We start from the raw sequence: 14,865 nt of genomic DNA on the forward strand, positions 1-14,865 counted from the left end.
CATGCACCACTGTATTCAGCTTGGTTATTTTATTTTAAAAATAATGTCATTCTGTATGTGTAGGCTTTCTCTTTTGCACATATGCAAAATACTTAAATAGTGTTTCTTCATCAAAACTCTGGGACCCCTCCCTTGGAGGTCCTGGTAGATACTGACATCCTGCTCTGGGGTCCTGGGGGCTAAATGTATTGCTGACTCTGGCTTCAAGACCAAACTTTTGCAGGTCATTTCTATGCAACTCAATGTGACCGTTCTCTAAGCAGAATATGTTACTGCCTCTGCCTCTACTGCTAGCTGGCTGACTTCAACTCTGCAGTCCTCATAGAAACATTTCCTATTTGGCCTTCTGTATTTGTGCCCTGGATCACATAACATTTAGCTGTAATGTCTGAACTATCATCTATGACTATCTTCCCATGATCTAGACATGAGTAAATGATATACACAAGAATGGAAGAACAGAACCTTCCCATATTATTTTCTTTCTTTTAGACTTAGGTGGCTCCAAGAATAAATGAAAAAAAATAACTTCTAATCATCCCATGTCTAAGACTGAATGGAAATTTTCTCTGGGTCTTCTGCAAAATCAGTTTGCTGAACTTCTGCCACTTGGGGGGTTCCAGTAGAGGCATCACCCCTTCCTGCTTCACAGTTCCTGAACGTCAGCATCCAAACAATGGTTATTTGTTTTAGCAGATGCAGAATGCTATGTAAACTTCAGGAGACTCTCAAAAGCCCAAGGGAGTTCACTTAGTTTAATAAAGCTTCTGAGAATGGAATAACTGATTGCCACCAAATGTGGGGCCCAGTACCATTAAGTTTGTTACTGTTTTTTTCATATGGGAGACAGTGCTACTGACCTACTTTTAAGAGTTCATGCTTGCTGAGTGGCTCATACTACTTAAGGGAGACCAGTCATACTTTCTTGCACAGTCTCCTTTTAACAAGGCCTTTCTGTAAGATGGCTCTCTCAGCAGTCTCCTGGCTGGATAGTAAGTTTTCCCCTGTGGGAGGCCAACTGGTCTGCCCAAGATTGAATGCGACCTTTTGGGGCTCATGCTCTTCATTCTCAGCTATGAGTCCAGGGAGTCCAGGAAAAGGAGGTGGTACATGGGCAGCAGGGATGGTTGGCTCACCTGCTGGGTGGTGGCCCAACAGTATTCTGCTGTGCTTAGTATGCTGCAGATGAGGCAGAGCTCCTCGAGAGTGAACTTGGCCACTTCTGAGCCCTCCTTTTCCTTGAGAAGGCTGCTGATGGTCAACCCTCCACTGCTGGTTGTGGTTCTGAAGAAAGGGAACAGACACTAGTCAGGTTTGAACTTCTAATTTGTTTCTTGAATGGAAACTACACATTTTAAGACAAAGAAAAAACGGGAAAGAAAGGCTGGCTGTGGCCCAAACAAATCCACATACAATGAGTCCTTTTCCTACTGACCTTACCTTGACTATCATCTGTTTAGACACTCTGCACCATTAGGAGTAGGAAGAGACAATGCCAAGAGTGAGTCAGTAATCAGTCGTATTAACTATGACAAGCTGACACTTGCTGGGCTGCCTATCACTTTAGCTTTGAATTTCCTAATTCATAGAACTCATTTGGAATCATTGATAGCACAAAAGTTGCTACCCAACTGCTTCAACTAAGAAAATTCTGCACTGGAATTTAATAAAAGTTGTGTAGAGGGAGGAGTACATAAGTGAATAAGACACTGTTCCTTCCTGAAGCCCTTACTCAAGAGATCAAAAGGCAGCTCCCATCCTCTGTGATTACAGTTTTTGAGGGGCAGTCCCTCGTCCATATGAGATCTAAGGTAACAATAATTACCCACTCTTATGTGGATCTTTCAGAATCCTCTGCTGGTTCTTTTTGCCCTGCCCCATTTCTGTGAACAGTGTGTCTTTATAAACTAACAAAATTCCAGCTGAGTGTACCATTTGTTTCTTGCTGGGACACTGACTAAGACATATGGGAACATGCTCACAGGATATTAAGTGAAAGCTGCAGGGTATAAGACTATCAGTGACAGAGTCCCAATTCTATTACACTAACAAACCAAAGCACACATCTCACACATATATGTACACACACACACACACACACACGAATAAAGAATGGAAAAAATATACAAAAAGTCACACAGTGTTTCTTTGGGTGGTGAGGTTATAGGTGATTTTCATTTTCTTTCTTGTGCTTTTCTGTGCTTTCTATGCTATAATGAACTTGTGTTATCTTGATAATCAGGACAAAAGTTATTAAATTTTACAAATAATTTTTGTCATAGATAAAGACAAAGACCTTCTCATTTCTAAACTATACTCAACACTTAAAATATCCTGTGTAGCACAGGATTCTATTCTCTTTCTTCCAAATAATGTAAAACTCATTTGTGACACATATGAGTAACAATGATAGAAACTAATTCTCAAATTGTTGATTTACCTATGGGGATAGTTTGTAAATACTAAGTTCTGAAGCATTATATTAGGTCATGTTGCAGTAGAAATGGCTACATAATCAAAACATCTCTAAAATGGTAGTTCAATGATCCACATGTTTTAAGTAACAAACAATATAACAATCTTTTAATGTCTCAGAATATAGTGGGGTCACTGTAATCAGGAGCTGTGCTGTGTAATCCCCTCCTCACAAATCCTACCACATCTTTAAACATCAGACATCCAGCATAGCAAGATATACAAACAAGAGAGATTTTTGGGAACCTAATCAAGAAAGGGAAAAACTGGATGCATGCTCCCATCTATCACTGTAGGACATAATCACACTGAATGAGGCTTGAAAATAATTACCTGTGCTATTGAATAGTTATTTCCATCACCTCATTTTTTTTTTTTTTTTGGTGGGGGGAGTAGCTATTGTTGAATCTATGTAAGTTAAATACTTATACATAATAGGACTGACTCCATAGAGTCCACCATGGTATGATGTAACCTACACTGGCAGCCAGGGGGGCATCTCTGCTAATGGTCTTGATCAGCTTTGGAATGTCATCAGAAAGGAAACAGCATCAGATCCTTGGGGACTCAGTAAGAGTATTTTCCGCCTTACTGCTCTTGGCAGTTCAGTAAACAACTACAGAATGGATTTCCTTAAAGATTCCCATATTTAGGAATATTCCAAATCTCACTTTATTGTTCTGACTGTGCAGAGCGGGACTCACTTGGGCAGGTTGCCAGAGAGAATTTTCCAGGCGTATTCTCGGAGGTACTTCTGGAAAATGGTTGTCAGGGCAATCATTGGCTCCCCGGTACTGAGCTGTGAGCACTGTACCATGCACTTCTTGTAGTAGACGAAGAGGTCAGCACAGCTGGGGAGCACAGCGCCCCCCTCATCAGTGTTGGGCTTAGGTGGCCCCTGGGCTTTGAAATCGGCCACAAACCTATCAATCAGCTCTCCAAGGTTTCTAGGAAGAAGAAACTAAAATGTTATTTCACTTCCAAAAAGATATAGCAAATGTGCTTGATTACAAAATGTACATAAAATGCTGCCTTAATTAATCATTCCTGATGTTTCTGAAATTTAAAATTGGGTTCATTTTTATCAGTCATCATTTACCACCATCATTCACCCTATAATAGGAATCATGATTAAATTAAATAACCATTAAAATAACAGCAGCAAGAGAGTTTGGCATCTATGTACTGCTTCAAACTTCTCAAAGCATTTCATGATCGCTTTTGATCCCAAACTCAGTGGCAGAACTGAGTTCATAAATCTACCATTTGAGTAAATATACTACTCCTACCACCATTTAGCACCATTCCCTTTTCCACAAATTAAAACCCCATGGATTAATGATAGTGATCACTTTCTAAACACTTATGATGTGCCAGATGTCATGGCAGTGCTTTATAAGTATCATCTCACTGAACTTCGTTTATTCTTCATAATAATCTTCTGAAGTAGGTAACAGTACTATCTTCCTTTTCAAAAAAGTTAGGTAAAGAGAAGTTAAGCACCTTGTTCAAGGTCATTTGCAAGAAAGTAGGGAAGCCATAGTTCAAAAGCAAGCAGTCTGCCTCCAAGCCTAATGTTTTTCAAGACTCTACTTCACAAAAAAGGTTATGATGTCAGCAGAGATTTAGACACCATCAACTTGAATGGGTCCACAGGATGGATGCCTAAACAAAGATAAACTTAAAAATAAACAGACAAAAACTAATGCTTTCCTTCTTCATTCAGTTTGTAATTTCTTCTTAGAACTTCTAGAATCAAGGATATATGAAACTCTTGGGAGAAGAATGGGTAGGAGCAGCTTCAGGCCAGCCCCAGGCCACAGTGGTGATAGTGGTTGCTATCTGTCTCCCCTTTCCCATTCAAGCATCCCTGAATTTGCCTCAATCACCCCAAGTCATCACCAGCTAGAATCCGGCAGGGCTATAACCACTGATCTCTATGAGGTTGTGCTATGTGGATAATGGGAGGCTGCCACTTTTTGACATGTGGCACCTTTTTAGGCAGCTGTCTAAAGCCAAAGGAATCCAGCTGTGTTTTTAAAATGTATTTATACAATAGGAAGAAAAAGACAAGAACCACACACAGCATCAATTAGCAGGAATAGGAAAAAAATGACATTTTACTCAAGTGATCTTGTTATTCAAAGTTTACTATATCCAGATGTGGCTACTCTGCCCTCAAAGAGATTCAAGCTTAGGCTAGGTCTTTGTCTGTAGTAACAGAAAGCAGAGAAGAACCTCATTAATTGACCTTGGAAAGTTCCATGATCACCACCCCACCCCACAACCTCTTCTTACCCTACTTTTCCATCTACCCTCCCACCTCTCTTCCATGGTTGACCTCCACTCTGGCCAGTCACCCTGTAGGTCCTCTGCTTCACCTCCTTCCCTGTCAACTGGGCCTCTGCCTATTGCCTCCCTGGCCAAAGCACACTCCTTCCACTTCAGCTTGGCTCAGGCCTCACTGTGCAATTCCAAGTCACAGCAATCCTCTCTGAACTGGAATTCCTGTCATTTGCCATTAGATTTTTTTTCTTTCTTTTTCTTGTGATCCTGGGAATCAAACCCAGGACCTCACATATGCCAGTCAAATGTCCTACCACTGAGCCACATCCCATGCCCTCCACTTAACTTTTTAACACTTTAGTTTCCAGTATAAGGATGCCAAATGGTCAAAAAACACACCAAGTTTCTCCCACCCTGAGACCATGGTGGGCAATGCTAATTAACAATGTCTTATTTTTACTGATCAACAGTATAATTCCAGAATCCTTGAGACACCATTTTAGCCAGTCACTTCTCCTAAGTTGAAGCTGGTACAAAAAGTGAAAGCTGCTTGCTTTAAAGTAGTAGAATCCTGCATTTCATGTCTGTTATCATAAGCTCCCTATTAGTTGGGAGGATGTATATGTAGTAGCTCAACTTCCACATTTTGTTCCAAAGAGATAGGGATGAAATGGTGGGAAGGTGGACATGGGATGGGGCTGCTAAAGTGGAAAAGAACCTGTAACAGAAAGCAAAAGATTCTACTTGAGTCTGCTTAGGAGAGATTCGAATCTCTCCCTCAATGGTACCAACCAAAACAGGGGCCAGAGCTCTTAAGTGTTTTTACTTTAATCACTCATCTGTTCCTCTAAAAGCTGGAGACTTAACTCACCTACTTCCTATTTCACAGCCAACCTGATGAATAAGATTATAATTAATTATGATCATATAGCATAAAGAAAATTTATACATGAAAACCTCTAAAGATTGTTGTTTTGCTGAAAGTCCACTGAGTAACTTTTGACATTGCTCTCTAGTATATATGATAAATAGTCAAGGAAATCTTCCCTGCTCTGCCTTCTTTCACTCTCTGCATTAGCATGCTTTGATACCATACAAGACATCAGGAACTGAAGAGACCATTTTTCATAGAATAAGCAGTAAAAGCTACCCTAATGTGAATGGGTAAGGATCATTAGTTTTTTTTTTTTTAAGTATTTTTTTAGTTGTAGATGGACATAATACCTTTATTTTGTTTATTTAGTTTTATGTGGTGCTTGGGACTGAACCCAGGGCCTCATACAGCTAGGCAAGCGCTCTACCCCTGAGCTACAATACAACCCCATCCCAGGATCATTAGTTTTGAGTATATGATCCTATCCAGCCAAATACTGATTGAACCCCTTACTATGTGGAATGCCTGAAGGACTGTCAGAAGATATAAATGAATTCAACTTTAAGAAGAAAGGTTATCATTTCTTCTAGGCATCAAACATACCCTGAGTTTTAGCAAGATCTTCATGCAAGACTCATGGAGAAAGAGATGTCTGACACAATGACCTTCTGACTAGAATCACAAAGAGGTCTTTTTTATACCCTAAGACAACAACCCAGTAAGAGTTTACAAAGTGTCAAGTCCTGACCCAGGTGCTTATGGGTTAGGACAGTCCTTGCTATTAGACTTGAGAAATTAAGAACTTTGCACTTAGAATATTTAGATCTCAAGACAGTAACAAAATGCTAATTTTGCAGTACAGACAGTATGGACAATTTGATTTTGACAAAGAAAATAAGAGAAGGCTACAGAGTAAGTTTTGTAGCAGATTCAGAGAGGGAAGTAAGCACAGCACATGTATATGAGGAAGAGGATGGGAAGGGGGAGATGAGAAAAGTCTGATCTTTAGTCAGACTTTTATACTCTTCTTCTGAATTACCACAGCAACCTACTCATACATTTTTACATTTTTCCCTTATTGCTGTGTACCACAATCTTTTTTTTTTGTCTGTCTCTTTTACTAGGCTACAAGCCTAGTCTGCACTGTGTTAAATGTTTTCTAAGTATAACCTTATTTAATCTTCCCAATAGCTTTGAGTAAAAGGCCTTATTATCCCCATTTTATAGATGTATAAACTAAGCCTGAGAATAGAAAATAATTTGTTCAAGGTCACAGAATTTATTGAAGTTGGAATCTGAACTTGGGTATGTCTGACTCCAAGCTCTATCTACTCTGTGATGATATGATTTCTGAACTATAAAGTGCTAGCAAACATATGGTATTACTGCTGTTATTTACTTTCTCCTCAGCTTGAAGAAACATACCATGGATGTGTGGTTTCTTTTACCCTCATCCCTGCAGCTTCAGTTTGTGTCCAAGAACTGTGTAAGTATTTGAGGTCATGTGAGATTATATTGGGGGCTCTACTAACAAATGAAATGTCCTAGAAGTAAAAACTATTGCAGAGTGGCATCAGTACAGGGATAGATTAAAACAAGTGTGTTGGGGGGACCATCTCACTGCCGACTGAACTTAACCATGAATGACCAAGCCAATTTCTTCTGATGGATCTGTAGTCAGCATTGTTAAAAATGATATTCTGATTAGAAAGTAAGGTGGGCAAAGATGCTAGTTAGAAAGGTGGCAAGAGAAGCAGGGAGTCAGCAAGGGTCAAGTAGCTTACAATCCCCAGAAAGTTACAGAACTGTTCATTCAAGGGTACTCACACTAATAGGCACCCCTTCCCCTTCTCTTTTTTGGGGGGCTAGGGATTTGGATATGGGGAGGCCAGAGAGGTTGGAGAACCAAGGTTTGGCTTGAGTAGGGCTGGGAGACAGTTTACATAAGGGAAAATGTAGTAAATAATTGAAGATGTTGGGAGCAAAGTTTCTCACTGTTGTCGAAGATAGTTACCATTGTGGGGTGGGGAGATTAAAGTAACTCCTGTGGTATTAAATTAGAATCAAAGGTATAGCATAAACTTGTGATTTTTAATAGATAAGTAGATAAAAAAGATGTGTATGTATATATAGATGCATGTAAGCAATGATACATACACAGCAATGAGCATACTGAATACTCAGAATGTGGTTCCTAAATATCACTTTCCACCAATACAACAAGAGATCACTGGATACACAGATAACCCAGGGTTGGCTATGAATGTATAAGATAAGTCTGGTATATATTATTGTGCCAGAATGAAGGAAAATACTCAAAAAACTGACAGGGATATGTTAAAAAAAATAAAAAGCCAGCTTGGAGAGGTTCCTTCTGGTCAAATTAGGGACAACGTAAGCATTAAGTAATAATAGATCCTGAAAAAGAAAAGGGACATGAATGAAAAACTTGGTAAGATTCAAATAAGGTCTGGAGATTAGTAAATGCTATTGTACCAACAATAACTTGTTAGTTTTAATCTCTGCTATTATTGTGCAAAATGTCAACATTAGGGGGTTGAGGGTAAAGAAAATATGGAAAATTTAAACAATTTAAAAATTTTTGTAGGTATAAATTTATTCCAATATAAAGAAAATGGGGAAAAAGACAATAAAGTCTATATGTATTGAATAAAATAGGAATCCACGAGCCAGGCCAAAATAGATAAGTAAGGGAGAAATAAAAGCTTTTTCTTAAAGTAGAATGCTGACTAATGAGTGTAGAAGAAGTGATGGAAGTAAAATAGCAACATTTGGAAACCATCATAGTCATAAATGACTCAGACAAGAATCATCAATGGGTGGTTAAAAAAAAAGTAAATGAAAGATGGGAAAAAGGCTATTAATACAGTTTCAAGGTTTCTCTGAACACTTGTTAATTGCTTGTTAATAAATTCAGAAACCTGGCAGACAACATCAAAGCCAACTAATAAAAATGAACATCTTGGGTTGGGGTTGTAGCTCAGCAGTAGAGCGCTTGCCTAGCACCTGTGAGACACTAGGTTCGATCCTCAGCACCACACAAAAATAAATAAATAAAATAAAGGTATTGTGTCCACCTACAACTAAAAAAATTTTTTTTAAATGAACATCTCAAGATCATTGAGAACAAACTGACAATGTATGCCTCCTGATCTGAAGTACTAAGAACACAGCACCATTGCTGCATATATAAATCATGAGGAAAGATCAGAGAAACCCAAACTGAGGGACATTCCACAAGGTTACTGGCCTATACACTTCAAAAATTTCAAGGTCATGGAAGGTAAAGGACTGACTTACGCTTCTGGACTGAAGGAAAAAGAAGGAACAAATAAATGCAACCTGTGATCCTGGAATGGATCCTGAGTGGATTAAAAATAAACATGATTGGGACAACTGGTAAAGTGGAATGGAGTCTATGGATTACATGATAATGCTGTATCCAAGTTAATTTCCTGATTTTGATGTTTATGCTGTAGTTATACAGATTGTATCCTTATGTTTAGAAAACATACATTGAAACATGAAGGAGGGGCTGGGGCTGTAGCTCAGTGGTAGAGCGCTTGTCTCACAGGTGTGAGGCACTGGGTTTGATCCTCAGCACCACAAAAAAATAAAGATATTTGTGTCCATCTACAACTAAAAAATATATTAAAATAAAACATGAAGAGTAATGGGACACACTGACTGCAACTAAAGAATTCAAATGGTTCAAAAAAATGTATGTGTATATATACACACGTGTATATGAGAGAAAGCTGGGATGGGTAACTGATAACTATGGGGTCTGCACGAAGAACATAAAAGAGCCCTATGTACAATTTTTGTAACTCTTTGGTCAGTTGGAATTAATTAAAAATAAACAACAAACAATTAGTTACAGAGAGACTCTAGGCTTGACAAAGTCAGAAAGGGGAACGGGGAGCTCTATTTTAACAAGCTGTTACAGGAACTCAGGAAAATGGGCAAAAATGGCATCATCAATAACTTCTCTGACTAATAAATAACACAGAATGGAGTGAAGACAGTGACTAGGTAGAACTCTCTTCTGCAGAATCAGTCAAGGGAAATCACTATATATTCCTGAGTAAAGATACTAACTTCTTCCTTGAACAAAAATAAAAATTGAGAAAACCACTTCAAGCATATAAAGACAGCTTAGCCTAATCTGCGTAAGAGGTGGCCACTGGGACTCTACTTCTTGCTTCCTCCCTGAGAACTGGTTCCTCAGGTCTCCTACTATTGCTTGGCTTTTGGTTGGGGCAGGTGGGAGGCTGGGGAGGTGAGAAGATGAACTCCATGCCAGGCCCAGAAGGAGACTGGCAACATTGATAATGTTGCCTACCTACACAGGAGTCCTAAACCAGATCATGGGGAAGGGTTTGGGGGTGTGGCTCAGTGGTAGAGCACTTCCCCAGCAATGAGCAAGGCCTTGGGTTAGATCCCCAGCATCACCAAAAAAAAAAAAAAAAAAAACCAGAGAGAGAGAAAGAAACCAATCAGGGATCAGGGGAGGCAAGGCAGGAATAGTTCCTAAGCACCATTTACTGTGTGCAAGGACCACTACTGTCATCTTATTTCACTCTCACCACAAAACAATGACATAAGCATTATGAACTTCACTGTATAGAGAACAAAATATTGGAAAGGCTAAGTAGCATGCTCAAGTCCCAGACTAGTAAGTTCAGAGCTCCAATTCAAATCCAGGTCTATCTGGCACTCAGGTCCTCACTCTTCCACCATACTGTGCTTTGTGTCCTCTGGGAGCTGGTGAACAATCTAAGACTTTTCTCCTTTTTTTATAGTAGAGTAGTAACTGCACGAAATTAGTCCCACCTGAGTTCCTTTCCTAGCCTCAGGATTCTTTGACTGAGGTGGCAGAAGGGCTTCCTAAAAACCTCATGAAATTATACTCAAAACTAGTATGTGGGTATAATTGGACTCTTTTTTTTCTTAAACAACAAAATCTATAATTTTCAATGGATTCTCAAAAGGATCTATAATTCACAAAAGGTTAATAACTACTGTTTTTGGCATCAATTTATCTGACTCCTCTGACAGAAGAGGAAATGGAGTTCTTAAACTCTATTTTCTACTTAAACTTCTGCCGTTTAATCTGGAGTTACCATAACATAACCTACTCAGTCCTCCTTTCTGAGGGGATGCTACTGCTTCCCTAGGGCCTAAAAACATCCTAGTGAGGCTGAACGCAGGCCAAGCACTGCATCTTTCATGGAGAAATGGAGAGGCCTGGAGGAAGGCAGGCCTGGTCTTTGCCCAAAGTATCATGAATTATGAGTACATTTTGTATGAATCAAGGTCATGTGAGAATGGATACCAGAATTATGATTCAGAAAAGTGACTCTTCAAATGAGATAGGTCTTTTGGAAAGGATGTGGATATCTCAGACATGCTACAACCTTCTTGAAATAAGATTTATAAGAATTTGGGTTGATAAGACAAGATGGTGCTCTAATTGAAAATGGTCATCAAAGTGGGTTGCTTGAATCCCTAGTACCTTAACAGGAAAATAAATAATTAATCTTTTTTCTGTTCCTAAGTGGTATCTTACTTATTTTCTTTCTTTCCTTTTTTTTTTTTTTTGAGACAGGGTCTTGCTATGTTGCCCAGGCTGACCTCAAACTCCTGGGCTCAAATGATCCTCCTGCACCAGCTTCTAGTAAAAGAGATCTCAGGCACCCACCATCAAGCCTGACCTGGGAGAAAACTTTTTTTTTTTTTTCAGTGCTAGAGATCAAACTTAGGGCCTTGTGTATGCTAGGCAAGTGCATGACCACTGAGTTTCCCAATCCTGGGAGGAATCTTTCTGAAGACAGAAGACAAGGTACTCTCAAAGAACAAAAACATCCATAGCAACCACTGCCCCCCTCTGTGCCTGCTGGAGATACTCCCAGTACACACAGAAGAGGAAAGAGAGCCTTCACGAGGCAATCAATGGCAAGGCAAGTTTTTTTTCCCCTTGGGATGGGACCTTGTTTTTATTAATATAGAAGCCCTTATATAAAGTTTATTTTCTGGCATTTTAATATGAAGTACTTTATTAATCTATAAAATCAAATAAGTGAAAAATAATATTGTCCCCACTTCAAACATTCTCTTAAATCTTATAGTTTATACCTGAAACATTTAGAAACAAGTACTTATTAACTTATGAGAGAAACATTAAAAAAAAGTGAGGGGATATTGGGCAAAGTTTTCATATAGAACTGCCATCAAGAGCTTTCTCACAAGCACTGCTGTTCTCCTCCATGGGACCTCTCTGTACTCCTCTCTGTACTCATTCGAGACCTCAGAGTCCAGGCCAGCTTGTCTTTGGGTGACCTGCCCTCTTTCAGAAACCCTACTTTTCCAAAATATGAGGAAGAGGTCTTCCTCCTTTCCTAATATCCCCAACATGAACAACAAGACACTGGAACATGATCACCTTCTGGCTGTGAAGAAACTGGATCATGGTGGGCTAATATGTAAAAAATTTTGGAGCCCAGGAGTTTGTGAAAAGCACATATAGTAAATGGATAATCCATAAACTACAATAAGAATCCATGAGTCCATATTAACATAAATAAACAAATGGGGAGGAAAGTTCCTTACAACAGAACTCCAACTGGTAAGTCTAGAAGAAATGATGGAAACAATCGATATGAAGCAAACCTGACGATAATAATTGCTTCAGGCAAAAATAACAGAGGGATTCTGAAATGAGTGAACTAGCGCTTGATGAGAAGCAGGGTATTTACATAGTTTCAAAGTATTCTCTGAAAGAAACTTAATAGTTACAAGTAAAAAATAGTACCTTCACAGTGGAGAAAGCTTGCAGGCTCCACTTTACAAAAGTGATCAAAGTTAACATCAGTAGTATTGGGATAAATCTACATGGTGTGCCTCCTGATACAATGCACTGTAAAGAATACAATTTCACTTTTAAAGTCATCTTGCCAAATAGGCAAGGGTTGAAGAAGAAACCTCTAATGGACATAGTGCTGCTACTGGCCTATAGTCCCAGCTATTTGGGAGGCTGAGGCAGGAATACTGCTTGAGCCCAGGAGTTCAGGACCAGCCTGAGCAACATAAGGAGACACCTGACTCAAAAAAAAAAAAATATATATATATATATATGAAGAAACATCAAGCAAAAACTGGTCAATACCCTTTAAAAGAGTCTAGGCCATGAAAGATAAAGAAAAAACAAAAAACTATTCAAGATTAAGGGAGACTGAGGAGACCTGGTGGCTAAACACAAAATTATTAGAGGTCCTGGACCAGAAGAAGAACATTTGCAAGACAATATTACTTTTCTGATTTTGATAACTGTGATTATATACAATATTAATATTATCTGGGGAAGGGTATATGAGAATTTTTTGTTCTATTTTTGTAATTTTTTTGATAGTCAAAATTACTACTTGAAAACATATACTTTAGAGATAAAGCTTTCTTACAATGTCCAAAGCCTGACATTGTAAAGCTTTGTGAGCTGACAAATGTCAGAACTCAATGAGAGCTCAGTACCCACAAGGGGCTTCTGAGATTTATACGGGGCTGTATTATAGCAAAACTCAGACTTTTGGCCAGGTGTAATGACACATACCTATAATCCCAGTGACTACAGTGACTCAGGAGGCTAGGACATGAGGATCACAAGTTCAAGTCTAGCCTCAGCAACTCAGCAAGGCCCTCAACAACTTAGTGAGATCCTATCTTAAAATAAAAAATAAAAATAGGGGTTGGGTTGTGGATCAGTGGTAGAGCACTTGCCTAGCACAGATGAGGCATATTTAAAAAATACTAAATGAAGGTATTGTGTCCATCTACAACTAAAAAAAAAAAAAAAATTCAAATAAATAAATAAATAAGTGGGTTTTAATTAAAAAAAACCCTCAGACTTCTGACATTATAGACAAAATAACTGATAATATTCAAAAGATATAAAAATATCTTTTTTTCTTTTTTTGTGATATTGGAGATAGAATCCAGGGCCTCTTTCATGCTAAGGTCCTTAATGAGCTCCAGGGAGGGTCACAGGTATATCAAGTCTCTCCTTTTGCTTCTGAAAGGAGTTGTGCCCTTGTAAGACTCAACATGACCAGAAGGTGTACAAATGCTGATTGAAATCAGCAAAGTGCCTGTCACTTACTTATCCTGGGACTCAATATACACATACAGATGAGGCTCAAAACACTTGGAAACAATGCCATGAAATGGGTTGTCTGGGACTTTAGGCTTCTTTGGCTGGAAGAAAAAAGAGAGAAAAAGTAAAGAGAAATCCAAAATTTGAGTAATCTTTGCAAATTTTCAAGCAATTTCAAAGAAAACATCACTTCAAAGTGTACTTTTAGATTATAGGTAAACAAATACTCAATGTAATGAAGTAGGAATATGTCTTACATTATGACTCATCCCAGTCTGTGAATGAGACACCAGCTTTGTTAGCATCATTTACTTGCTGTGTATGATGAAAGATTTACTGCTACTTAGATAACACATGCATTTTCATTTTGGCAGTTATTCATCATCTGATTGATATTTAAAATTTTAAATCCTGGCTAATCATAGCACCACCTTGTATTTGTAAGGTGTTGAAGTGCTTTCACATGATCTAATTCTAAGAGCCTCCATTTACTGATTGTTATGGGCCAAGTACTTCAATAATAAATAATGTCTCCTCTATTCCTCACAATAATCCATCAAGTAGGTCTCATTACTACTCTTCTACACCTCAAGAAATGGGGGCTCTGAGGTCCTGATAGTCTACCCAAAAACATATAACAAAGCTTTTTATATCCTAAACTAGGACTCTTATCTCTCACATAAATGTTTTCCTACAATAGCTCTTAAACTTGGGGGTTTTAATGACAAATAAACATAAGAAATAGAAGGGTAGAGAGGGTTAGTACAGAGGGTTGCTAACTTTTTGTTTTGCTACTTTCTATCCTTATCACAAATTCATAAAAGAAAATATTTTATATGCCCAAATTTTTAAAAATTAATTAATTTTTTTATTCTAATTAGGTATATAACAGCAAAATGCATTTTCATTCATTGTACACAATTGCAGCACAACTTTACATTTCTCTGGTTGTACATGATGTAGTGTCACATCATATGTGCAGTCATACATGTACCTAGAGTAATGATGTCCATCCCATTCCACCATCTTTCCTGCCCCCCTGCACCTTCCCTCCCCTCCC

The 14,865-nt window shown here is 38.5% G+C and overlaps 1 protein-coding gene across 2 annotated transcripts in view; it reads right to left on the reverse strand.

Moving 5' to 3' along the window:
- Vps53 (VPS53 subunit of GARP complex) overlaps positions 1-14,865 on the reverse strand; it is a 146,538-nt gene that overhangs the window by 51,837 nt on the left and 79,836 nt on the right. For both annotated transcript variants that reach the window (XM_015501034.2, XM_048793292.1), the window contains exons 13-15: positions 13,812-13,906; positions 3,180-3,422; positions 1,137-1,284 (exon numbers count right to left, since the gene is read on the reverse strand). In XM_015501034.2, the coding sequence (XP_015356520.1) occupies positions 1,137-1,284; positions 3,180-3,422; positions 13,812-13,906 (486 nt within the window). The remainder of the gene's footprint in view (positions 1-1,136; positions 1,285-3,179; positions 3,423-13,811; positions 13,907-14,865) is intronic.

Source organism: Marmota marmota, unplaced genomic scaffold (genome assembly GCF_001458135.2).
Source record: "Marmota marmota marmota unplaced genomic scaffold, marMar, whole genome shotgun sequence".
NCBI classification, from domain to species: Eukaryota; Metazoa; Chordata; class Mammalia; order Rodentia; family Sciuridae; genus Marmota; species Marmota marmota.